The sequence below is a fragment of the Papaver somniferum genome, chromosome 5 (genome assembly GCF_003573695.1).
Source record: "Papaver somniferum cultivar HN1 chromosome 5, ASM357369v1, whole genome shotgun sequence".
Taxonomy (NCBI): Eukaryota; Viridiplantae; Streptophyta; class Magnoliopsida; order Ranunculales; family Papaveraceae; genus Papaver; species Papaver somniferum.
Window position 1 is genome coordinate 69,734,518 of NC_039362.1, and position 26,258 is coordinate 69,760,775.

The 26,258-nt window shown below is 36.5% G+C and overlaps 3 protein-coding genes across 3 annotated transcripts; 1 reads left to right on the forward strand and 2 right to left on the reverse strand.

Annotated features, from left to right (window-relative positions):
• The first annotated feature begins 610 nt into the window (after positions 1-610).
• On the forward strand, positions 611-7,440 carry LOC113279152. The gene is made up of 14 exons (XM_026527857.1): positions 611-712; positions 912-1,019; positions 1,143-1,277; positions 1,783-2,379; positions 2,600-2,747; positions 2,831-3,169; positions 3,319-4,667; positions 4,828-5,106; positions 5,231-5,316; positions 5,427-5,645; positions 6,062-6,190; positions 6,406-6,762; positions 7,016-7,134; positions 7,276-7,440. Exons 1-14 carry the CDS (start codon positions 611-613, stop codon positions 7,395-7,397), a joined length of 4,089 nt encoding a protein of 1,362 aa, XP_026383642.1. The 3' UTR covers positions 7,398-7,440.
• A 185-nt stretch (positions 7,441-7,625) lies between these two features.
• On the reverse strand, positions 7,626-9,332 carry LOC113281847 (probable UDP-arabinopyranose mutase 2). Its single transcript, XM_026530724.1, has 4 exons — positions 8,868-9,332; positions 8,466-8,716; positions 8,215-8,383; positions 7,626-8,125 (listed from the first exon to the last, which is right to left on the reverse strand). Exons 1-4 carry the CDS (start codon positions 9,189-9,191, stop codon positions 7,793-7,795), a joined length of 1,077 nt encoding a protein of 358 aa, XP_026386509.1. The 5' UTR covers positions 9,192-9,332; the 3' UTR covers positions 7,626-7,792.
• Positions 9,333-9,929: 597 nt separating this feature from the next.
• On the reverse strand, positions 9,930-14,796 carry LOC113281846 (probable tRNA (guanine(26)-N(2))-dimethyltransferase 1). Its single transcript, XM_026530723.1, has 12 exons — positions 14,473-14,796; positions 13,454-13,744; positions 13,242-13,329; positions 12,969-13,090; positions 12,727-12,866; positions 12,527-12,599; positions 12,320-12,408; positions 12,051-12,156; positions 11,035-11,247; positions 10,716-10,910; positions 10,529-10,606; positions 9,930-10,398 (listed from the first exon to the last, which is right to left on the reverse strand). Exons 1-12 carry the CDS (start codon positions 14,620-14,622, stop codon positions 10,123-10,125), a joined length of 1,821 nt encoding a protein of 606 aa, XP_026386508.1. The 5' UTR covers positions 14,623-14,796; the 3' UTR covers positions 9,930-10,122.
• Between the last annotated feature and the right edge of the window lie 11,462 nt (positions 14,797-26,258).

Genomic DNA, 26,258 nt, shown 5'->3' on the forward strand with positions numbered 1-26,258 from the left:
TGAATAGAAATAGAAGAAAAAGAGACGAAGGTTTCGTGGAGGAGACGAAGGTGTTGCTGCTGGTGGTGACAGAGGTGTTGTTGTTGGTGGTGACGGAGGTGTTGCGATGGTGTTCATGGAGAGATATTTGTTGCTGCTGGTGTTAATGGTGGTGGGGAGATGAAGACCGCATAAATAGAAAAAAGAAAGGAGAGAAGAAGAAGAAGACAAGGTAAAAAGGGTATGTTTGGCTTTTTTTAAAATAATAAAAATTAAATTTACGCATTATTATTTGACCTGGAGTTTTTGTGTCACCTTTTAATTAAATGGTTTTCATTTATTAAAAATAATATGGCTGGATTTTTTGTACCACATGTTTGGTCACCTTGGTTTTATTTGACTAGTTTTGTTTTCATAATGATACATGTGAATCGTGATGACAATGATGATTGATGACCGCTAGTCCGATCCTAGAGGCGAACAGATTTTTCCTTCTGTGTGGGGCTGAAATATCTCTTCGGTCTTGGCGGGGAAATAAAACACTAAAAGTAGTGTTTTCATTTCATTCCCGCCTCCCTCTCTCTCGTTACAAGCTGTAGTTCAGATATCGATTCGAAACGCATCTCTACCAATGGCGAGTCCTAACGGAGAAGATTCAGATGGATTGGAGATAATATCGATCGGAACTCTATACAAAGGATCTTTGGAGAAAAAGTATTGGAGCAGCTCTAGGGTTTGATGATCTATCTTTCCTCATTTACAAATTTCATTCCTCAATCATCTATTCGTACAAATATGATTTCGAAACTCTTTTTAATTCTTAAAATCTGTATTTTATTTTGATTTAAACTGATTTATCAGTAGTTCAGTACGGATTTGCCAAAAAATTGAAGTAAATGCTCATCTAAGCATCTTCTTTTTGCTTGTTTTAGGGCAAAGATCGATATCCATATCCAATTGGGTATCAAGCTGTTCGAACTCATATCGGTATAGTATACAGTATGGAAATTCGTGAAGGACTCAAAGGTCCTTCGTTTGCGGTACATCTTTATTCCTTTCTTGTTCTGATGAAATTATGTCATAGTAATCTCAAGTGTTAAGTGTAGTAGAGGTATGAAAATTATGAAGTGTAAGGTTTACGGTTTTGTTTTAATTTTTTTCAGATTTCTTCAAATGATGGAGAATCATCTACAGGACAGACACCAGATATTGCTTGGGAAAGTTTTCAAAAGAAAGGTGGTCCTAGGGTGAAATCGGGGTTAGGGAAGAGATTCTCTTGCAGGATCGGCGGTGTTGAGGTTAGTGGTGTCGCAGAATGTAATTTATGATTCTTGAGAATTCAATTTAATAGTTTCTCTAATGTAAAAATCTACTATCATTGCATCTTATGTTAGCATACTTTGGGGTTGATGTTCTGTAACAAAATTTTTGGAAATTTGAGTGTTTGCATCAGGTTTGGGTACCAATGCTGTGAAAGTAGTGGTCCTTCAAAAGGCAATGACTGATACTAGACTAGACAGTGTAGGCTAAGTAACACCTCAATGACCTAGCTGTTTTTTGCCAAGTTGTGTGCGTCTTAGTATTTGGTACAATGCCAATTCATACAGTGGAGTTGGTGTTAGAGAAAGATCTATGTGGAAGAAAGCCTGAATTTTAGATACTATTGTTTCAGTCGAAAAATGTATTTCTCTATTATAATATCCCATTGTTAAATAATATCCCATTGTTAAAATATAGATCAAATCTCTATCCAGGTGCATGGTTAATCCCATATATAATCCTTCTGTTTACTGTAAAATGCAGCTTTTTGGGTTCCGAAATCCACTTGTTCAGAGGCTACTTCGTGAGCTTATCACAAATGTCAGTGGGAAAGCACAACAGAGTATTTTATCCTCAAATTTTAGTAATGGGGATGGTAGAGTAGAGCCTGAAACGCGGTCGCCGGATTCAATCTTATATCCCGACCTATCACCATCCTTAGGGAACCCAGAGAACATGAGAAAGAGAACTAGGAAACACAATCTTAAAACCTTAAATTCAGCTAGTGGGGCAAGCCTTAAAAGACTCCAAACTCAAGTTTCTTTCGACAATGCTGAGATTTCTTTTACTACCGGAGGTAATGGGAGTTCTCATAATGAAAGAAGATGTTTATCCTCTTCAACTTTAAAGGAAAATTGCCGAGTAAACAAGGATACTGGAGCTTCACCATTATCTATAGACAGGCTTACTTTGGTTGACAAGGGAACTGATCCAATCCCAATCAAAGATTGTTCCCTTCACCAGTCTCCTGAAGATTATCATGGACAAAAACTGGTTTTATCGCAGGAGATCAGATTTCTTAATCTCCAAAATTCTTCATTCAGTTGTTCGCCTAGTAATCCGTCTAACGAGGAGAAAAACGTAAGTTTTTTTATACATACATTTTTCTACTCTTTCTACACTTTATATAACGTTTGGTTAGATCAGAATATTCTTTTGTCTCAATGTGCCAGTTGTAACTTGTAATAACATCTTTTCAAAATTATCAAAGCAGCGCCTATCAGTTTCTTTTGGCTGAACTCTGACTTGATTCTAGATATTCCAGTGTTCTTGTGTGTTGAACTCTGAAAATTTTGTACAGCTCCATAGGTTACCTAGTGCTGAAAATAAAGTATGCAACTCATTGCTCGAGACAGAAGATAACTACGGAGAGAACATTAATTTGCCAGACTCTAACACTGCTAGTGGTTTCGATCTTTGTGTTCCTGATACTTTGGAAGTTCTGCACGGTAATCCTGGTATTCCTAAGTTTTTTTTTTCCCCTCTTGGTATTGATGATTCGTTAATTCAAATGCTTACTTTGCTTTTGCAGAAGTTGTTGCTGATTCTGATGAAGAATTTTACAAGGAAAAGTCTTGCAATTACAAAAATGAGCTGGTGGAAGCCAATAAAGTTGGTTGTGAAGAACTGATGATGGACATGCATTCAGAACAACATTCGGAACCATCTCTTTCATATGCAAGTTTTGAGAAGAGCGAACAAGATTCTGTTGGACAGGAGGCAGCTAACTCAATGATGACACTACTTCTTCCACAAGTACTGCCACTACTTAAGAAGACACGACGTAACAAACAACCAGCTCCTCACAATTCTGGAATTTCTCTTTTTATAAAAGATCCATCTTTGGAGTTTTCAGCGGTGAAAACTGCAGGTACGCTGTTCTATAACTGACGAGATTATTCCTTCCGAGTCAATACTAGCAGCTCTGATTTCACCAGAGTGCTACCATTTTTGTGTAAGGAGGACTAGAGTTTGAAAGAGGATTAGGCTTCCATGAACTGACTGATGTGATGTTTTCAGGTGAAAATGAAGCTGGAATTCCCATCGAGGGTCATAATGTTCACCATGAGCAAGTGATGAGTTTCGGCCCAGTACGTGATTCGGAATTCGTAAGTCAAGATGTCAATCGTGTTGTTCCAGACAGCGAGGATGGCCAATTTGGGGATCATGACATTGACCACAGACCTTTGTGCTGTGATTTAGTTGCAGATAGAAACACAGCTTTTGAGCAGAAGGAATATAACCTTGATACTTGGAAGTCAGTTGTATGTGGTGGCGAGGATCAAGAGTTCTCAAACCTTAATGCTGAAACTGGTAGAAAAGTTGAAGTCCTTCTTGGTGAAGTATCTGATGCTCAAAACAAAATGGTGGGAAATGATAACTTCGTACCCGACTCTCCTTTAAGTTGCATTTCTCCAGATAGGCAAATCCTGTTGGATACAGAACCACCAATTAATGCACCTCTTAATACAAATGGGAACTCACTATGCCCTCAAATCCAATCTGGAGTGGGTAGTTTTACCAAAGAAGAGCTTCGGTTAGATTGCAATAAAGATACTCCTCTGGAACCAACATTTTCACCACAGAGTCGGTTGTTGTCGTCTACTGGTGAAGCCATGCCCAAATCTGTTGCAGATAATGGACCAGTGAATAGTTCAACTAGATTCCATGGTAAAGAAACTGCGTCTAGTTCTCAGCTTGTAGCTTCGTGTTCAAAGGCATCAAATCTTGAGCTGCCGTTCCTCTCTTCTAGTGTTATGAAGAGCATTAAGTCTCTAACCAGTGATCCACCTGAACCACAACTTGTTCAATACCAACGCAAAAGGTGCTCTGCAGCTATGAAGCTGCAAAATACCGATAACCCTGAGGGTCATCCTGATTATATTTCCCATAAAAATCAAGAAAGTATTGACTGTCTCCAGCCATCTTCAACCAGGTGTATAGAAGATGATCGTATAAAGGGTGTTGAGAGTTCTTTTGTTTCAGAAAAGGGAGTTGGCTCGGAAACAGATCGCGCCTTTATGGAAATGCCTGATTTAGCTCACTCAACTAGGAACCATAGTGGTCCCATAAGTGAAAGTATATGCAGGAACACGAGAGAGGATTGTGTTCCCGAGGCATATGCTGCCACACTATCTGAGACAGGAGTTGTCGAAACTTCAGGTAGCTTCTGCAATAGATTGGTTACAGTTGGAAGTGAAACTAAAACTGGTGAACATCACCAGGGTTTAAACGCGGAGAAGGGCATGGCAAGACCCAAAGGCACGTTCATCTGCATGTCTTCTAGTTCGTCCCTGTCTGAAGCAGTCGCTGTCCAGGAAAAATCTGAAAATGTGGAAACACATCATCTTGATTCTGTCACTGAGATGGTAGGTCACTAGAACACTACACTCTCCATTAAACTTTTTTCTTTACTTTCTCCAGTTTGTATGACGCAATCAGGCCGTTTATTCATTGGCATGTCATCTGTTGGTGGTTTCTTTACTTCAGTATCCAAATAGGATGTCATAAACAAGATTTTGTTTGCAGGAAAATCGCTTTTCACTGGATATAGAGCCTAACGAAGACTCCAAGAACATTGTTGAGCTTCTTGGAAGCTACCTGCACCCAAGTCCAGTTCTGTCTATGCAGCTGATTTCTCAGGGGGATGACATCCATATTTGTGTTTTATGTGGACTTCTGCAAGATAGAAATAGAGTGCTTTTCATCTACAAGGTTCCTATAAAAGAAGCAAAGGGAGGGTGCCCTTCTTTCCTTGGTTACACATCATTTATCTTACCAGGTTCTGGTACTACTTTCGTTAGAGAGGTAGGTTATCGTGAGCATATTTCATGGCGACCTGTGTTTTCTCTTTTCCATGGATACATGTGAGATGAAAACTTTGCTAGTTTTAGTTTTCTATGTCACTTAATATTGCGATTCCTTTTTCAAGAATGCGTTTGAGAGATCTGGATGGCAATTCACTCCAGATGGGCAGTACCTTGTTCTTCCGAATAGCATCAAAGCAGCGTCTTGCAGGTTAGCTATTTGTTGTCCGTGCAACCCTAGTCTATGGTAAATTAGTCTATAAGTATTACTAATCCCTTCTAATTGGCAGTCGTACTAATGAACCACAATTCTTTTACCAGGAATCAGAGCGCACTTTGTTCATGTTCTGTGTGTAAATCTGATTGCTTGGAGGAGAATGCTCTAAAAATTGTGCATGTCAAACTTGGTTATGTTGCTCCTGTGGCAAAGTTGAAGACAGGCGAGAGCGTTTGCTGTATCTTAGTATGCGAACCTAACCATCTTGTTGCTGCTGAAGAGAATGGGGGATTGCATGTGTGGGCCATGAATTCTAGATGGAGGTACGTGTGAAGTTATTTATATTTTTGTCTGGGTGCATCTTTTGCATAACTGATGTAGAGACACTCTTAACAAGCGGCGTTGAATATTGTTCTGTGCATTCATAGTTGCTGGACCAAGTAAAGACCCACCCATATAGCACAGTACATTCTCTATTCGTGTAATATCCACTTCACATTTGCAAATGATAGTTAAGACTAATTTGCAGTGAGGGAGTGTCTTTAGTGCACCTCAGCAAATCATTGATGCTGATGTGCCTACTGGTGGTACAAAGTTTAAATGTGTTGGGAGACAAGTTCTCTGACATTTTTAGTTGACCCTAATAGTCATTAACATGTACATTTCCAGCGTGTCCTGTTCCGTTGATATGATATCTACTTATGAAATACATAATGACAAATTTCCCCCCTATTCTCAGTGCATCGGAGAACGAGTTCGATTTACCAGGTTTGGGCTATATATCTCCTAGTTTAGTGGAGTTAAAAAGAGTTCCCAAGTGCGACTCCCTGCTCGTTGGTCAGGATGGATTTGGAAACTTTGGTCTATGGTATGTTGCATTGACATTGCATATTCAAAGTTTCATGTCCTTTTGAGATGTAGGTATTGGTTATATACAACACTCGGACATGAATATGCATTGTAGAACGATGTCATGTTGCATAGGTGTACTTAGTAACTTCATGAGTTCCTTTTTCCTGGTTAAGTTGCATCTCATCTGCTTGTAAAGTATGAAGATCTTTACATACTGCTGATCTTGCACAGGGATATTTCCAAGCGCATCCTACTATCAAAATATTCATATACAGGCAGTTCAGTCATCCAGGTCCTTCCTATTGGCTTCTTCAGAATACCTTCTTTTTCAGGTGCTGACGTCGAGGAGCATATAAAAGGACTCATGGCTGCCACAAAAGCTTGTGTTTCAAGTTCCTGCGAAGATCCTGCCTTTTTTTCACCAAATGATGAAGGTATGGCTGTCTGGGTTTTGATTTATGCTGCTGGTGATTCCGAGATTCAGTATCAGCATAGATCGAGTGGTATCAAACCAAGGCCTACTGGGTGTTGGAGACTAGCTCTGTTGGTGAAAAATACGTTGATCTTGGGAAGTGCTTTAGATTCAAGGTGCTTTCAGCCTCATATTTTATCATCTTTGTTTTGTATAAAATGTGGACCCATTGTAACATAGCCCAGAAAATGCACGAACAAATAGTTTGGTTTAGGAGGGAAGTTTGACTCTTAATTATCATCTTTCTTTTGTATAAAACGTGTTTTTGTTGTTTCATTCCGGGACCCATTGTAACATAGCCCAGAAAATGCATGAACAAATAGTTTGGTTTAGGAGGGAAGTTTGACTCTGAAAAATTTCATGCTACAGGGCTTCGGCTGTTGATGCATCGGCAGGATATGGGGTTATTGGTACAACTGACGGGCTTGTGCATATATGGGAATTAACCACAGGAATGAAGCTGGTTGATCTGCCTAATAACATTAAAGGTAAGTATCGATTGTAGGGTGGTACTAAGCTTTTTTTCATACATGGTTCTGGGCTATGAAAAATGTGTGACTTGGAATAATTATTTAATTGTCACAGAATTTTTGATATTCTCACTTACCCGGTTGCTTCTTTGTTGTTAGGTGGGTCTGTTTCATGCATTGCTTCTGATAAGTCAGGTGTGGTAGCAATAGCGAACGAACAAGGTTACTTACTGGTTTATGCAACACTGTCAAAGGGATTTGAGAATCTAGTGCGCAGATAAGTAAAAGCAACTGTCTCCTAAAATGTATCACTCCTTTTTGTTGCTCATGTGGGTCAGAACATTTAGTCCTAGTCATAACATGAATAACTGCCTAGCATGTGAGGCTTTCAAGGGTCTAAATTCTTTGCAAATATGTGTAAAAATATGTTCCACCCATGCATATCTAATAATCTAAAATCATTCTTCCATTTAGTTTTTTTTCCTATGTATACCGAAGTTCCATTCAAATAGTGGTCGACACAAAGAAAAACATCTTTATTGTTCTAGGAAAGTAGAGATAACAGCAAATGATACTGCAAATGTCCCAACAACACTTGGAAAAGACAAACTTAAACAGCTAACAACCCCAAATACATGTGAAGAAATGCATCATTTTTCTGTCAAGATATCACATACTAAGCAGTTCCATTGGGTAGTTTAGTGCCTGTAGAAGGATTGAGCTCATCCCAAGCTTCAATCCATGTGACCATTGCCTCTGCAAGCTTAGTGAAGTACGGGTCTATGTTCCCAAGCTTGTCCTTAACCTGTTTGGAGAGTTCAATGTAGCACTTCTGAACAGTATCACATTCCTTTGAAAGGGTTGCGGTTTGGAAAAATGGGATTATCTCTTCTTGCCAGTAAATACCTTTATATTCCTTCTTAAGGTTCACGAAGGGGTTACTTGCTTTGCTGTGCCATATATAGGGTAAACCAGTCTTAATACCCCATCCCATGTGGTCACATATCACCTGAAAAGACACAAGAAAACATTGAGACAAGTCTTGAGTTGAGGAAAGCAGAGATATACCTTTACTTTGGCATTCAGTGAAAGAAATACCTTGGTGCACCATCCTGCCCACATGTCATCGTAGCGTCCAATTGGCTGGCCATCACCCATGAGCCCAAAGTACATTGCTGGGCCGATCAGCTCTCTGTCGAATGCCAGATTCATACCACACATGGGGAACAAGGTTCCTTTGGGGATCGTCAGAACAGCATCTACATACCTGAATAGAAGAAGGCAGTGAATCAAAAGTTTCAAATTTGATCTGGCCTGGTAGATTTCAATATTTATTTTCTTGTTCTTACCTTTTGTTCCGCTCCAGAGGCTTCACGAGTTGAGTAGGAGCATCATAGTCAGGAATGTTGAGCCAGAGACCATGAGAAACAGCTGTTGGGACACCCTCGCGGAGACTGAAAGGGTACCCACGAACAAAATCTGCACCTTCTCGGTATGGTTCATACAATGTGTTGAAGAAAAAAGGTGTCGATGGGCAAAGCAGATTCTTAATGTGTTGTGCCAGTGCGTCGATCTCTTTCCCAGATGGATCCTTGGCTACCTGTGCATCAAATTTGTTCCCAAGTTCAGATCTGATAAATCTGTCAGTTTCTGCTAACCAACTTTAATCAATCATACATATCAACCCTCAAAGTATATTATGATTGAAATGACAAGAGAAACATTTCGAGGGTTAAGTCAGGAAAGCTTACGAAACAATCATCATCAATTGTGAAAATATACTTTTTCTTAGAAACCATGTAACCGAAACACCTGCAAGCAGAGTCCTTGAACGAAATGCAAGAAGCTTTAGGACCCAAAATCTTGTTAATGTCATTTCTGTTGTAAAGTTCATAATCAAAACCTTCAGGGACTTTGATTTCCTTGTTCGGATCACCATCTTGAACGATAATCAAATGATATGGCTGGAGAAATGGCCTCCACATCTCAAGAAAATCAAGGTTTCGAATAGTGGGTATCACGATATCTAACTCATCTTTCAGAAGTGGTGTCGGTGAAACCGAAGCTGCTGCCATATTTTTGCAACTCAAAAGAGTCGCAGCAAAAGATTAAAGAAGGAGCTTAGTATGTGTAGAGCGAGAGAGGGAATGAAACAAACAAAACTGCTCGGTGAAATGTTTTGTTCTGTTCTATAATCTAATTCTCTAATATAGTGGTGATGATGATTTTGTACAAAGTGATATTGTGATTCCTAGAGTGTAGGTTTTACGTGGTGGTGCTGGAAAGATCGTAGTAGTCGGCAAGGATTCAAGGACAGTTTTTGTCTCTGTCTGTTTGATTGGTGTCGACTCATTCAAAGTTTCCAATCCAACTTCTACGGAATGAACAAAAAGCTAAAAAGCTAAATACCAAAGAGCTCTATAAAAATTAACGCCGCTGCCGGGGATCGAACCCGGGTCACCCGGGTGACAGGCGGGAATACTTACTACTATAGTACAACGACTTTGTTGATGTGTGACCTCAGAATAACAATAGCAACTTTAGTATTTCCATCAGAAGCTCCTCACAAACCAACTTCTCATGGGAAACGGATCTTTGAATTGCTAGCCGTGTAAGACTTGCTCGTGTAAGCTCCTCACAAACCAACTTCTCATGGCCCTCGTGGCAACGACTTCTCTTCCTTCCGGAGTCGGTCAATGTCGCAGAAATTTGCTCTTAGGAAGTGGAAGACATAAGATAAAGACCATCCGGAACTTATATGTGCTTTTGGTTTGAAAATAATTTTTTTTTTTTTTTTTGTTATTTTTGAAAGAAGATACCCTTGCAGGGAAAAAAATTTAATATTACATGGCATTTTGCACTAATTTTCTTGGATTACGAATTCAAACTAGTTTCTACTTGATCAAATCAACTAAAACCAATGGTTTCGAAGCAAACATGGCCGGGTAACTGAACCAACTTTTAGAAATACATAAATTCAATTCAATTGCGAACTCAACATGCTCGTTATGATTCTGACATTGGGATAGTAGGATCCTCTGTCTTCTGACGCTTCAACTCAGGCTCCTCTTCTCCTGTTCCTTCTTGATTACCGTTAGACCCTTCTCCATCCTTGTTAGACCCGTTAAGAGCTTTGGGCCCCAGTAGTGAAACGTGCTTGCTTGTAATCGTACGACCTGCTCTGAGCTTAGGTCCCCAATGCCTTTCAGGATTAGGAAGGAAACGTGCAACCTTCTTTGCCTGTGCTTTACTGAGGGAAGCAACTGCTCGTGCAAAATTGGCCTGTTCACAATGACAAATGTGGAAAACAGAATATTTAGCCAAAAATAAAGCTGGTGATAAAGTTGATTCGCTAGGTCTGATAGTCGAGTTCCCTGGTAGATTTTTTTTGAAAATGGTTAGTTTAACACACCTGCAAAGTTGGTTCGTTGGCCAGAATCACAGTCCCAGACTGATCTGCTGGTTGAGCTTTCACCGGATGACTCTTGACCTACACCAAGACATCAAGACAATGACAATCAACACATGCACATTGAGACTGACTTCATCAGCTCTAAGATTCTAATTTAAAAAGACAAATGCAAGAAGAAATGGATTACCCAGCAACGCATAATATCCCATATTACATCCATGGGAGCATCTGATTTCAGCCCCAAAGGATTCACATGCGTCCCTGAGATGCGATATCCTGCATTGAGTACTGCAGATCGGAACATAACTGCTGAAGGTGAAGTGCATTTTAGAGTTCCGCAGAGGTTGTGCAGACTCAAGAAGAGAGGCACATCAGGTAACTCCTACAAATGTCAAGTTAGTTGAGAATCGAATCAATAAGGAGTGAAATGGAAATTCTAAAGATTGAGATAATAATCCTCGAGTATGAGGAACTTAGTAGAGCAAAGTAACACAAATTGCTGGTACCTCTGATACAGTTGTTAATACAGCCGAGATCCGATCATAAGCAGGATATCTTTCCTTAAGAGATTGAACATTTTCTAAAATGGATGTCACCCATTCTTGATCATGGATGGGGGCAGACCAAATAGGTCCACCCATGTTGAACTTCTTTCCACAGTCGGTGCATTCTTGAGGCACCACTGGACCAAACCCTGGTAAATATCTGACGCTGTTGTTCTAAAAAGAGAAACCAAGGAAACAAAAAAATTATATGTTCAGAATTCTGGTGATCTTTGCTAATCAGTCTACTTTGCATTGAAATCAGTGGAATTTAACATTTGCCCCAAGTTCCTACCAACTATAGATATTTCTATGTTTTTAACTTCTGAAATCAAATCGTACGACCAGTAGACAATGGGGTTACACGGCATTGAATCAGTTTATCAAAACATCCCACAGCTCTACCAGCTATGAATTACGTCTAAATATATATCAAGAGGAAATTAAACCATTACTTTGGAACATATGCAAGTCTTCCACACTGATACACCAGAACGCAAGTTACAAAAAAAAATTATACTCAGAATATCCAAGCTATAGAAAACTGAAACTGAGTTTACAAGTCTCTCTATATAAGGTGAGAATAAATTAATATTTATGAGCACGTGCGTATTAACTAATCAGGGCCATAACGATATAATTTCTCTAGGAGCCAAGGCTAGAATCATGGCACGATAAAGCTTATTCATGGGCCTAACCGAATTTTGCTACATTTTTAAAACACAAAGGTGTCTACGGCTAATATGACCTTTTCCGAAAATTTATCCCAAGTCACATGCGGCACTACCTTTACAATTTTTTGCAACAATTCTAAACACAAAGGTCGCTTAAAGTCCCATATGACTCCCCGGGGCCAACTATAGCTCGTCCACTGTGTATCAGTGCCCGCATATCTTCTTTGAAATAATATATGAATTACTAGCTATAGAGCAACTCCTACGAAACCAATGTAAAGCAAATAGGTAAGTAAAACTAGATACCTTGGAAACAGTCCTTGCAAGAGATTGAAGGTGGAAAGAATCACAGCCAACACACTGATATACGTAAGAAAGCTTTAGAGGGGTGTTCTTCATCTCACTTGCAGAACTGCAAATCAACCAAATTACAACATTTTAGCCTTTTATCTTGTCTACTATGGACCAAAAGAATGATTAAATTATCATCCGTAAGAACAAAAAAGATAAAACTATCAAGATCCCAATTGCCTTAACAGGATATTTTAGTGATCATATTGAAATAAATCACCCACGTGAATATTCGCACAAAGATTCTGACGTAGAAATCCATCTGAACGGAGAGAACAGGAACTATGTAGCGCTTGTAGCGATTTGCATGGCTCTGCAGAGAGAAGTACATACAGCTGAAAATTATTTCTATGCACTTTGAAACAGTTACTAAATCGCAATTGAACACACTCATATGGAAGAAAATCACTAAGCTGATAATGCAGCAGTACCTCAATGCAGGCTAGGACAATTCTCAGCGCCATCTCATGACAATATTTTCCTCGCAATGGATATGAACCATATCTAATTCCAATACCAATCATAAGACAATTAAAATTAATGATTTTGCTCCAAACACCAAAGGAAAAATGAAGAAGAGTACAGAACACGCATATTGATTGAAAGGTAGTAAGGAAGCAAGAACATTTACTTCGAATAGCAGACCTCCCCATTGCCTCCACAAAGCACTGCCATATCAGTTGCTGTGCACATTAATATGCCTCCATCAGCAACAGATTGAACAGCAGAATCCAAGAACACAGAAGGTGAACCGTAAGGATCGAGATCAACCTGAAAAACCACAGAGAGTTACGAATTTGATAGTGCCATTTGACCAACATGTTTCATGAAAACTTTACGAGTGACTTATGTAATGTCATCTAAACAACTTACCACATCAAATTCTTTGGGGTGGGAGAGCATAAAAACACGAGCATCGGTTAAATGAGATTCCACCTTGGCAGTAGTCACTGAACCATTGAATTTTATGTTTCTCCTGCAAGCTTCAACAGATGCTGCAAACAGACATATATTCTTGCTTAGTTTTCATTTCAGCTGCATGATTTACATGGTGGAATATCAAAATGATTTTTGAAATAGCAATGAAGAATACATAACATAGAAATCTCAAAACAGAAAACTTAACATCCAGCAGGTGAAGGTCACCTTTATCATTGTCTAAGGCTACAACTTGACCAATTTCTTCTACTTCACGTGCATATCGGATAGATCTTAACCCAGAAGCAGCTAAAGCCTGCAAAGCCAAATAAATTAGGAGGAAATGATCGGAGAACTATCACAACATTAAAAAGTAAAAGGAGAAACTACTGTTTCCATCACTGAAAATGTTGATGCCTAAAGATAGATAGAGAAAGTACCTCAAGCACTCTGGGTGGCTTCAATTCTCGCCCTTTCCCATCTGTTGCCCTGATGGGTTCCTCTGAAACATTTCCTGGTTCTTTTGATGGCTCTACATGTTCTTCACATTTACCATTTGATTTTTCACCATTTTGTGTAGTTATTTCCTGCGGTACGGGTCCATTAGAAGCCTCCCCGGATGACACTTTCGGTACTCTTTTCTTCTTCTTGCTCAGCATTGCTTCATGTTCTTCCTTGCGTTTGGATATAAAGGTCCTCAAAACGGCAATGGATAAGTCTCTGTTATTAACCTGATCATTAAGAATAACAAGGCTAAGTAGCTTCGGATAATTAATCCTGAAGGAAACGAATCACAAGATCAATCTTACAAATACAAATTAATTTATTTTTCTCTTCCGTTAATACTACAATCAGATAACCAAACTACTATAATTTTGAGGAGTCTAATCAATCCTATTTAGGTTTACAGCTAATACTATCAAAATCCACACACAAGCAGGAACTGCAAAAAACAAATTCAATAGTTATTCCCATAGTCTTCTATCAACCAACATTCATCACTTTACAAATCTCTCGAAGCTTTATTAGTACATAAAAACATTCTCATGACAAGCGTGAACTGTCATGTCAATCTACAAGTAAACACTATCACAACTAAAAACTTAAAAAGATCACAGCATCCCCAGAATACCTCAACAGCTGATTGCTTCAGTCTTTCCTCACACTAATATTTAAGCTTGAGCTAAACATTGGGATGATATGCTCATAGTTAACAATATCCTCATTGAAATCATCACTCACACAACATTCAATGTCAATTTAAATACCTAAATTGGTCGAACAGCTTTAATCAATCCACTTAAGCAATTAATAAAGATTATGCTTAGATCATACAAATCATTCCTTTTTTACTCAAGCACAAAAAAAAAATTATGTTTTTTTTTAACCCTAGATTATTTAATACACACAGTTTCTTATGAATTAGGGAAAAACATAGAAAACCCATGAAAATCAATACCTGGGTTTTGTTATAAAAGACTTCATTATTGGCATGCATAAGAATCTCAGCTTCTCCTTCTTTGATTATGGTATAATCATTGGGATCAGTAGACATAGTAGTGTTTGAGTTTTGCTTCATCTCTTCACCTCCTCCTGCTTCATCACCCATATCTATCTGTGTTTTTCTGGTCTTAAAATTTTTTGATAGATAGATTAGGTTTTATGAGAAGTGAATTAGAGCTCCTCCCAAAGGTTTCCTTTAGGTTTCTAAAACTCCAAAACTCAGTATGGCAATGGCAACAATAAAATTCTTATATCGCGCCTAAATTACAAGGACAGTTGCTCCTTAAACCCTAGCCAGAAATAGGCAACACCGATTTACTAACATACGCATAGCGTGTATGTTACCCCAATCTTTCCTTGTATCAACTGGGGAAAGTGGCAGACATCGTACGAAACCTGTTTTGAGGCAATACCAAAATGTTTCGAGGCATACGTTCGGTCGAAGTTATCAGCCGAACCTAAGCAAAATATACAAGGTTCGGTTCAAATTGAGTATGCCTCAAAAATTTATGGTATGCCTCAAAACAGGTTATCAGCGTAGTACATTACTACTGGCCTCCAAACCTCAAGCCCAGTAAAACATATTGTACCGCTGTCACACCACAAAACCCCCGACCCAGACCCATTAATAGTATATGGTTTTGAAGGCAGTTGAAATGGGTGAGCATGGGTGGTCCAACCAACCAACCCGATCAATCCACCCGTAATATGGCGGGTGGAAACTCAACCCGCTTATGGATGGGTTGGATATGGGTGCATTCTTAAAAACCCGCTAAATATCGGATCAGGAGTAAGTACAAGTCTAAAAATCTATTGAACATGCGCATCCATTAGGTTAGTAGAATTATATTAGGTATGGGAGTAAGTTTAGTAAATCATGCCCAGTATGCAGTAGTATGCATGTTTTCCTAGTAAAACGGGCGGAAAGGGTTCAGACAAACATACAAGGATATTTATCTAAGAATGATTTAGGATGTTATATAACATTAATTAAATTATGTTTGTTTGTTTTTTCAATTTTGCATTCATCTATCTTAAATATAAATTATAATAGAAATCAGTGGATCTACCCGCAACCAATCTATCCATTCGCGGGTGATGAACCACGCGCAGATGGAAATGTAACACCAGATTTAGATGGAAAGGACATTAGTGACATTAATTCCATGGATTTTATCTGTTGCTCACCCTGGCAGTTTATGTTCTTGCATAACATGACCATATTTTTACTACAAGTGAAGATGAAAATCATGGAAAAATGGTTTTCGGATCGTTAGAGGATGCCGGACCTCCAGTATCATCAAAAGGACACCATAACCTCTCTGTTAGAAACACTAACAATGTTTTTACTAATAATTCTCTCTTCTTCATTCATTTGATTATACCATATATAATACAGAAAATACCCCATAACTGATACAAACACTTATTCAAAAATAACTTTGAAACTGAATAAATACCCTAAAACAAAATACTAGAAACAAGGATCATAAAGACCAACCAGTTATACGTATTAGCATTACAATTTTAATTAACTCAAACTCTATCTGAAATAACGAGGATACCAAGTACACCACAATATTTTCGATATCAACCTATAAGTCAATTCCTTGCATGATCTAGTATAAACAATGACTATCAAGAAGATAACAACCACAAGGTATACATTTGGTATATAATTTCTAGTTTGAAACCGAATCTTAAACTATAGGGATCAACCCAAGTGTTCGGGATTAACGTACAATGTATTTACTTATAATTATAACTAAAACAATAATAATAATTGTGGAAAGTAAAAGTAAAGACACAACAAGATTTTGTTAACGAGGAAACCGCAAATGCAGAAAAACCCGGGGACCTAATCCAATTTTGAATACTCTAAGAATTAAGACGCTATACAAAGACACTATCAACTTCGTATAGTTGAGACCAAGTAAATTACTCCTAGTTACCTAGTTTCCTCAGTATCCCCGCGCCTATAACCAATCTGGCCAACAAACGTAAATCCTAAGATAGAGTCCACTATCTTAAGTTACTTCAGCCTTTCTGAAAAATTTAAGCACTCAACCCTTTTGATCGTCTTCCAAACAGTAAATGACTAATTTGTTTATTAACTACTCTCCTACGTTAGGAAATTAATCAGAGATTTTTGTGTTGAGTGTGACAAATACTTTTCTGTTTTAAATCAATTAAACTCCTTTGTCGGGTTTAGGTCTTCCAAGATCGGGATTAACAAGTTAACCAGATCAAGTCAAACAGAACTACCAGATTAGGATACTGAAGAGTACTACCAAATGATAGCTTGTCAATCTAAATAACAACTAGTAATAACAATTTTTTTCAAAAGATAAACTAGATCTAGTTGGATCCCAGCTGATCAAGTTTTTCCACGAAGAAAATCACAAAGATATGAAACCAATAAGAAAAATCTTCTTGTCTCCAAATCTTCAATAGTCTTTTGTACCTGCACAATAACAAACATGATTTCGACTTGTGATCGGTCACGCGCAGAACAAAGTATGTTAACAATAGAAGATCACAAGTCAACGTCAGATCTAAATACATATCTAAACTACCGCTAATCTCTTAATATAGTTTGAGTGACCTTATGTCATAAGAGAAGGCTCTCAAGAATAATCAAACTAGGTGCAATCAAGTGTTAACTAACTGTTAGTCAATCAAATCAATAATTTAGACTAAAATAACAATGCAATTTTAGTTTCCCACCAATGGTACTAGTAAACGCTTCTTGATCCCAAAGAAGTCTTAAAACTAGCGGACGTAAGACATTTCACCTAATTAGGTTACTCTCCTCTCCAAGATAGTATTACGAGAATATTATTAGTCGGCTACACCAGAAATAACAAAGATAAAGTTTGCAAGAAAAAAAAACTTAATTATTCATAAACCAATGTAGTTTTGATACCAAGGAATTTCCATAACCGAAAATATTCTTAAGATATGCAATAAAGCACCTAAATTCGGTTTTTGTCTAATTCCAACCAATATCCAACTGTATAACCGAAATCTTCGTGGTCAACTAAATATTAGCCAGCGCTTAACTAACATATCGTTCCAGAGATATGTTTTGATTGCTGGTAAAACAAAACATATTAATTTCGAAAATCTCAAAAAGATTCTCTACTATTTCGGTTTGGGATATCACCTTGAGTATCAAGGAATGTCTTTGAACAATTAACAAATAAGATTTCAGCACATGTTCAAATTACTCATTATGTCGACATCTTGAACTTTCCTATTTCGCAAACCCAATCCCCAAAATCACACAAACCCTAAAGTGTAGTGAGTTAGAGAAATCGGTTTTGCCTATTGGGACCGGTTCTACCATGACTCCTAAAACAAGTTAGGATCGGTTCTACCTTGACCCCCAATATAGGTAGGGATCGGTTCTACCTTGATTCCCTATGTATGTTAGGATAGGTCCAACCTTAAGATCTTCAATGAAAACGGTACCTTCAATCCTCTTGATTTCCGTTCAACTATGAAACAAGTTTGTACGTATACTTCCTTAAACTCATGTAATTAAAAATAGATTTCTAGGTGTGAATCAAACTTATATTCACTACAAAATCTAGTAACGAGTTACAAAGATTATCTCGATGTCCCAATAACGAAGTTCAAAAGATAAGCATTATACTTCATAATTCAATATACCATTATAAAAAACTTATACTATTGATATATTATTCCTTGATAATTTCATCAAAATATGATTATCAAGTCTATTATACGAGGGTTTCACGTATATAACTTCGTATGTTATGTTTTCAATCAGAAACGACTTGAAACCACACGATATAGAAATGAAAATAAGTCAAGTCATGTATTACTAACCTCAAGTGGAAGTATGATTTATCATCGTTGTCGATACGTCTTCGGAATTTTCAGGTTTTCAAAGTAATATTTGTATGTCTCAACATTTCTAAACTTCCTAGTTTAACCTAACGAAGTTGACTCTAGTCATCTAATCAAGGGACTTATGAGTTTTGATACTAAAATATAACAACCAACCTTGATATACCAACGCTTGGTGGTTTCAACCGAGCAATGCTCTAACACTATCTAAAACAGTAACTAAACCAACAACACATAACATTCCTTCCCTCTTAATATGAGGTTTGTCCTCAAGTTGGTACATTCAGTTCTTTGGCATAAAAAAAATCCCGTCTGAAAACTGATTTTGTCCTCAAGGTTGTTAAGTTGACAGAGAAGGTTAATCAGAATTATAGGTCCAATTCGACCACGATATTTTCCAGGATATTGGTTACCCACAACTTTCTTCAAAGATTTGCAAATAGACTTGTAAACAAACCCAATTTCGAATTGTATCAGAAAACTAAAATTCATATGTTGAAGAAGCTTGCAATGGTGGAATAAAAAAACATAATTTTTCATTATCACTGTTTTCTTCGAATATATCGAAAAAATCAGAGATATGAAAGATCGACAAATTTCTTACTTTTATTCTTGAGATCCAAGTATTTTCTGTGAATATATCAAAGAAATCACTCAAACTAAAAATACTTGTCTTCAGATATTTAAAGAATCTTCGACCCTCTTTTCGACTTCTTCAATACCAACATTTTGTGTTTTTTGAACATCATCATTTAGACTAGTAGTATTTGATGTATCAATACATACATTCCATATATGCTTCTTTTAATAATTTTTTTGACTTATCGAAAAAAACAGTACATTCCATATATATATATATATATATACACTAGGTATCACCCCGGCCTACGGCCGGGGCTCAACCTTTTTTCGATTTTTTGTTGTTGTTTGGGACTTGCGACCCTAGAGTTTTATGATCGTGTCAAATTAGCCGGGGCTTACAGCCCCGGCCGTGGTCCCCTATGCAAATTCCAGTATTTTGTTGGTCGGGTCAAATTAGTCGGGGCCTACATCCCAGACCGTGGTCCCCTACGCAAATTCCAGTATTTTATTGGTCGTGTAAAATTAGCTGGGGCTGATGGCCCTGGCCGTAGTCCCCTACACAAATTCTTGTATTTTGTTGGTTTGGGCAAATTGGTCGGGGCCTGCAGCACCGGCCGTAATCCCCTACGCAAATTCCGGTATTTTGTTGGTCGGGCCAAATTAGCCGGGACTTGCATCTCCTGCCGTAGTCCCCTACGCAAATTCCGGCCTACAGCCGGGGCTCAACCATTTTTGATTTCTTTTCTTTTTGTTGTTTGGTCCCTTACGCAAATTCCAGTATTTTGTTTGTCGTGTCAAATTAGTCGGGGTTGTAGCGCAAATTTTCGTATTTTGTTGATGGGGTCAAATTAGTCGGGGCTTACAGCCCCGGCCATGGTCCCCCACACAAATTCCAGTATTTTGTTTGTCGGGTCAAATTAGTTGTAGTCCCCTACGCAAATTCTGGTATTTTGTTAATGGGATCAAATTAGCCGGGGCCTACAACCCCGGTCGTAGTCCTTTACGCGAATTTCAGTATTTTGTTGGTCGGTCTAATTAGCCAGGACCCACAGCCATGCCGTAGTCTCGCAAATATATGACGTTGCCGTATGGCCCGTATCTGATCGACTATATATCCCAAATATTGATGCTCAATATCAATAGGATGCTTCAAAAAAAAAAAAAAAGGATAAAAAACTATCAATCCCGAGAAGAAAAGTCTAAGTCCAAATCTTAACCACGTTGTAAAAGGAAATTAATTTTCTCTTCCTGTTTGTACACTGCTCACAAAAAAGAAAAACCAAACGAGTCTCACTCGTTTTTGTTTTTCGCTTTCACGCTTTACTTTTTCTTTTTTGGTAGCTTAGGCGTGTTAGGTCAGGTGAACTAATAAGGCTCGTTACCTTGGTGGTCGGCCAGAGCCTATTTCAGAACCATGTCTAGCTTGAAATTAGCTTTGGTACGGGCCACGACATAATCTATGTCGTCCAAAATAATTAAATCTCAAGAGATCGGACGGACGTCTATATAAGACATATAACCAATCGATCCGCATCGTAGGATGACAAAATCGATGGTCGGATTTGTAAGGCTACACACACAACACTTCTTTTTATAATATAGATATAGATATATATATATATACCTTTTCTGTGAGTAAGTCGATCCAAACGGGAGATCAACGTTTCAAACAACTTTTTCAAGTCCTTGATCATATTTTCTTGCTTTATGTTATGGTTTTGACTTCATCCATTATGTTTTCTTGCTTTGTTGTTATTGTTTTGACTTCATCCTCCAATCTTACATAACATGACTAGACTTTTACTACAAGTGAAGATGAGAATCATGGGAAAATGGTACATCTCTTGTTATAAAAAAAGGTATTGCAAGCAAAAGAATATAAATTTTAAGAAATCCTAAAATAAACTTGTTATGTGCTTACATAACATGACTAGACTTTTACTACAAGTGAAATTTTTTATTTAAGAATTACCGTATTTTTTGAAATGTCGTGATAAAAATAAAAATATATCAAGAAAAACACGTCTTCCGCCACATAATCTTTATAAATAGAATTTATATGAATACATCGAGCGTGAGCTACTTTGATCACCGTACAATTATAGAACATATAAGGATGTTAATGTCTCTTGATGATTGTTTATTGTGCATTGTGCCGCGATCACAACTTCCTTCAGATTTGCGTTAATTGAAACAACAAATCAATTATATGCATAATATGATAATTATGTAAAAATTAAACAAATTATTGTAATTAACTATTGTCTGCGGGGGGTTCTTGTGTTGTAATTTGGATTCCTTGTAAGCTCGCTGCATGGCCACCTGGTGCATATTAACATTCATTTGTTAGCAAACAAAATAAACGATCATATTGTAAAAATTTGAAACCATTTAAGTAGACATATATTTATGCATGTTAAGGCTAGGTGACTAATAATGTATCAGAATGATGATCACTACTGGAATAAAAGAAAGCATTATATACAAATACCATTAAAGAAACAATATCACATGTCTCGGATGGAAACAAGTAAGAACCTTGAGAGCTAGAATTTTAAGCAATATATTTGAAAATTAATGCGATTACAATATACACATATATTTTGATTAATTGGAGTAGACATGTTGAGTTCCTTTTCCATACATATTTGTTACACCTAACTAAAAAATATAGAGAGTCTATTTGTTAACTCTTTCTAATAAATCGAAAAGATGAGGGTATATTACAAATCTTTTTAATCCAACTGATCTCAAGAATACGAGTATAGGAATGATGCTTTTACAGTTAAATAGCTTTAATGCGGAAATAAAAGTCAAAACACAAAAAATACAACAGTCGGGACCTAGTCCAGTTTTGAATACTCTCAAAATTGAGTCGATATACGAATTGACTACCGCAAATTCGTATAGTTGAGACCAACTAAACACTCCTTCTTTACTTATATCCCTGTGCCTACAACCAATATGTCGTGAATCCCACGACAGAGTCCACTATTTTGAGTTGTTTTACTGTTGTGAAGGTTTATGCACTCAACTCATTTGGATCGTAAACCTAAACAACATTAAATAACTAAATATGTTGTAGTAACCAACTCACTTACCGATCACCCAAATCAGTCTTTAGATCGGTGATAAAACAGAGTAAAGGATCTTTCATTCTTATCAATAAACTCCTTTAGTTAAAATCTCAAACCGACGAAGATTATCAAAATAATCAATCTTTATGAACAAGATATATCCAAGGAAATAAATGCTTGTGGATCCCAGAGAATAAAGTTCGCAAGAAGTAACACAAATATAAAAAAAATTCTTTAATCTTCAATTTCAATCTTCAAAGTAACTGCTGCGAACACCGTGATTCCACTATTGATCAAACACATAGAGTGGAGTTTCTTAACGCTGATTGATTAACAGTCCTATCTCATAGATCCAAAATCACTTAGATCCGTGATAGTCAAATCTTCAAACAAACTTGAGTGGATTTATACCAAAAGAGAATGACCATAAAATAAACAATTTTGATCTATATAAGATAATTATATCATTTAGTTCTTAGTCAAAAACATTAAATAAAGAAAACTAAAGTAGTAGAACTCTTATTTTCCATCCAAGGTTACTAATAAAGATTCTTGATCATAAAGAAGCCTTTAAACAAAAGCTAAAACATGATGTTTCATCTAATTAGATTACTCATATCTCTTTCAAGTTAACTTTTCCACACGATAGATGTGTGTTTTAGGGATGAGTTTATAAGGATACAATAGTATTATGACCAAGGCTTGTCTGGAGACAAGGTCTACCAATTTCGAAAATCCTTAAGATTTGCAATATATGTTTATAAAAAATATCTAGTATATTCCAACTCATCATCAATTTCTCTCATAGTATGATACCTGAAATTAGCTAGCTCACATCCATGTACTTGACTATTTTAACAACAAGAGATATATATACAAACCTCTGGGATTGGTAAGGTATAATTTTGATACCATATTTGAAACTGAAAATCGGTATTGTGAGATCTTTCCTTGAATACCAAAGGAATATATTCGAACATAGAGTTTAGCACATGTTCAAACATTATGTCGATACTTATGAACATTCTTTGTATAACTTGTGTACATCTCCATGTTTGCATAAACCCGTGAAGATAAAGGGCCAATCGAAAATGTAAAAACAAGTCAAACATAGTTAGGATCGATCCTTGTCACAAAAGATCGGTCCCACTTCTACGATCAGATCCGAGATCGCTCTCGAACTCTGTTTTAACTACGAAAATCGCAAGTCTACTACTTAAATATATGTTTCTGAAACCGCTTTGTAACATAAATATCAAAGGACGGATTCACCAACACACTAAATAATAACAAGTTACCAATTAATAGAGTACTGAATATACGAAGTCCATAGATAAACTATATACTTCATAACTCTGTATACTTAAGTTGTAGAAACAACAATCGTACACAATTTATTTTGATACCTTGATCATATTATAATGACCAAGTCATCAATACTGAAGTCATTGTAACAAACTTAACTACAGATTTCATATTTTCAATGAATAAAGACCTTAAAGAGCAAAGACAGAAATAGAGCAACTTAAGTTTGTATTACTAACCTCGAATTGATGGATGATGTCTTTGTTGTCTTCTATACATCTTCAGGTCTTCATGAGTAGTTAGATAAAGTTTCAATATTTCTATGGATGTTCCTAGTCTAACCTAACGAAGTTGACTTTCTTAATCTACTCATGCGACTTGAGTTTTTCAATTAAACTTGACAACCGAACTTGACATAACAACGCTTGGTGGGTTCGTCCGAGTAGTTCTCTGACGATCTCCCCCTTTGTCAATTTTAATGACAAAGCTATTTACATATGGAGAGTGTAAGAATTAACAGAAAAATCACGTGACATGACAATATTTTAATTCTATCTCCATACACTTAATCCAAGTTTCAACAACCAACCCGATTTGTGAACATTCAAAGATAATTGTTTTCGTTGAAGCATTTGAATAACAATAACTCTAATCCCCCTAAATTTAAGCTAGGCATATATTCAATCCAAACATATTTTTTATTCAATTCGTAGTATTTACACAACATGATATGTTTCTCCCACTGGATCAATGATTTATTTCTTTTCCGTTAGATATGTCTTTTTCAAACACATGCATGCATTATTTATATAATTCACGGTAATGAACATGCAAAAAATAAGTAATAGAACATATTTCCTAATCATGGTGATTTTACGATCATTATTGGAAATCAATAAAGAAGCAATTTAACGTACGCAACCACATATTGGATTTGGATCACTACAATAAGGAGTGAGAAACTAATATAGTACAAAACCTATCTTCAAGATATAAATATAACATTATTTTCAATAATAATACTTTTATTGTTCTCATGGGACATCGTCCCTCTATATAAAATATTACGGGAAAAGACAAATTAACCTCATTCTTTTGGGACTGCTCATCTCCTTCGAGAACAATTTGAAGTTTTTTTCGGGTTCCCTTTTAAGGATGCTTACGTTGATTTTGTTTTGAAATCTAAAACTGCTAATTAGGAGAGGGCTTTATTAGTTTATCTGCAAGATCTAGACAAAAGGTATAGTCAAGGAAGATTGTAGTTAACGAGTTTTGTATATTTTATGAGGTATTCATTTCTGGTTATCTACAAAATTTTACCCATAGTTGTTGAGAATATGGTTATCACCCTATACCTAAAAATAAGAAGTCTATTTCCCCTCTCTGTAAACAAGTTTTACTTTGATCAAAAGGTAAAACTATATTTTCACGCCAATATAGTAAGCCTTGTAATAATCAATCTAATAGGTTTTGTGTATCCTTTAAATAATCTGAATAGGGAAAAAATTTGGGAAATAAATCTTTTATTATGTTTTTTTTTGTATAAAAATAAATAAAAAACGTGATGTTTGAATGATGATGAGCATAAAATCTTAGCATAACAAGTGGGCCTCTTTTTCTCACCCATTTCCACCTCTTTTGTTTTTTCTACATTATCTCAAATTCATTCACCACCCAAAAAAACTTTTTACTTTTTCATTATCTTCTCAAATTAACAAAGAAGATTATAACTTCACAAATTTTCATTCCTTCTCGTCTCAATAAAATATACATCCCCACCAAAAAACCTTGTCGAATCCACTTTGCTGATCAAAAAGTATATCTGTATTCCATGCCATAAAATAATCCTCATCGAATCCACCATACAAACTGACTAAGTCTTTTAGGATGTAAGCATATTACTATTTGTTATGTTTAAATAAGTTTCTCCTTCTGTTTATTGCTTTCCTACAACTTCAAATATTTTTTTTTGTTTACTTCTGAATTCTCAACAGCAACAACTTTCTTTGGCGGAAAATTAAGACGACACAGTATAATTTTAGCACTACTCGTGCTTAGGAAGATACAAAGCACAGGAATTCCACTTGTAAAAAGTTCCTTCAACATATAGAAATTGTACGCCACAGTGTATACCTGCAAAAGATAACGAGAATTTGTTCTTTGAAAATAACTAGAATTTTTGGGAAATTGAGCAGAGTGTAGTTACACATAAGTATTAATATGTAACAATTAGCCAAAATGGTCACTGGTCGTTAAAAATAAAAATAAAATGCTTTCCAAAATCTTAAAGGAATATAAACAACATATATAAAAAGCCAATTGAATAAATTTATGAGGAGGAGAATAAGGAAGAAGTTTTAATATAGGTATTTGATTTGACGATTCTGAAAATGAGCAACCTTTGAAGAATATTTGGTTCATAGTCTTTAACTTAAGAATGAAGTTGTTTTAGGAGTATATAACAAAGAAGAAAATTTAGAAACTAGAAACTTCATAAATTTCAAAGTTAGTGATATGATTTTGAGGTAAGGATATAACAGAATTTTTCGTGGAAAACCGTTGATATCATAGAATATTATAGGACCAAAAGAATCCTATTTATATAACTAAAGTGGGACGGAGGGAGTACATATTCTATTAATATATTCCCTCCATTTCTTCAAAAATGATAGTAACACTTTTACAAAAACAGAGGTAGTATTTATTATGTGTATTAACATTAACTTAATTATAAAATGTGTATGTTGTGTTAAAGATAAATAAATATAGAAGTGTGATATTTTTTTTCGAAAAAACCGAAGAAATGGTATATATTATTAACCTACACCAGTGTTGTTCATGGGTTAAATTCAAATGATATTTACAAATGAGGGAGGATCCCTTGACAGCCCCCTCATTTGAC

Coding starts and splice junctions, on each gene's coding strand:
- LOC113281846 (XM_026530723.1), bottom strand. CDS start 14,622: ATGGGTGATGAAGCAGGAGGAGGTGAAGAGATGAAGCAAAACTCAAAC. Junction 12,867..12,968: donor ACCCCAAAGAATTTGATGTG/GTAAGTTGTTTA, acceptor GTGGTTTTTCAG/GTTGATCTCGATCCTTACGG. Junction 12,409..12,526: donor TTGTCCTAGCCTGCATTGAG/GTACTGCTGCAT, acceptor TTCTCTCTGCAG/AGCCATGCAAATCGCTACAA.
- LOC113279152 (XM_026527857.1), top strand. CDS start 611: ATGGCGAGTCCTAACGGAGAAGATTCAGATGGATTGGAGATAATATCG. Junction 2,748..2,830: donor TACTTTGGAAGTTCTGCACG/GTAATCCTGGTA, acceptor TTGCTTTTGCAG/AAGTTGTTGCTGATTCTGAT. Junction 7,135..7,275: donor TCTGCCTAATAACATTAAAG/GTAAGTATCGAT, acceptor CTTTGTTGTTAG/GTGGGTCTGTTTCATGCATT.
- LOC113281847 (XM_026530724.1), bottom strand. CDS start 9,191: ATGGCAGCAGCTTCGGTTTCACCGACACCACTTCTGAAAGATGAGTTA. Junction 8,384..8,465: donor CCTCTGGAGCGGAACAAAAG/GTAAGAACAAGA, acceptor TCTTCTATTCAG/GTATGTAGATGCTGTTCTGA. Junction 8,126..8,214: donor GGGCAGGATGGTGCACCAAG/GTATTTCTTTCA, acceptor GTGTCTTTTCAG/GTGATATGTGACCACATGGG.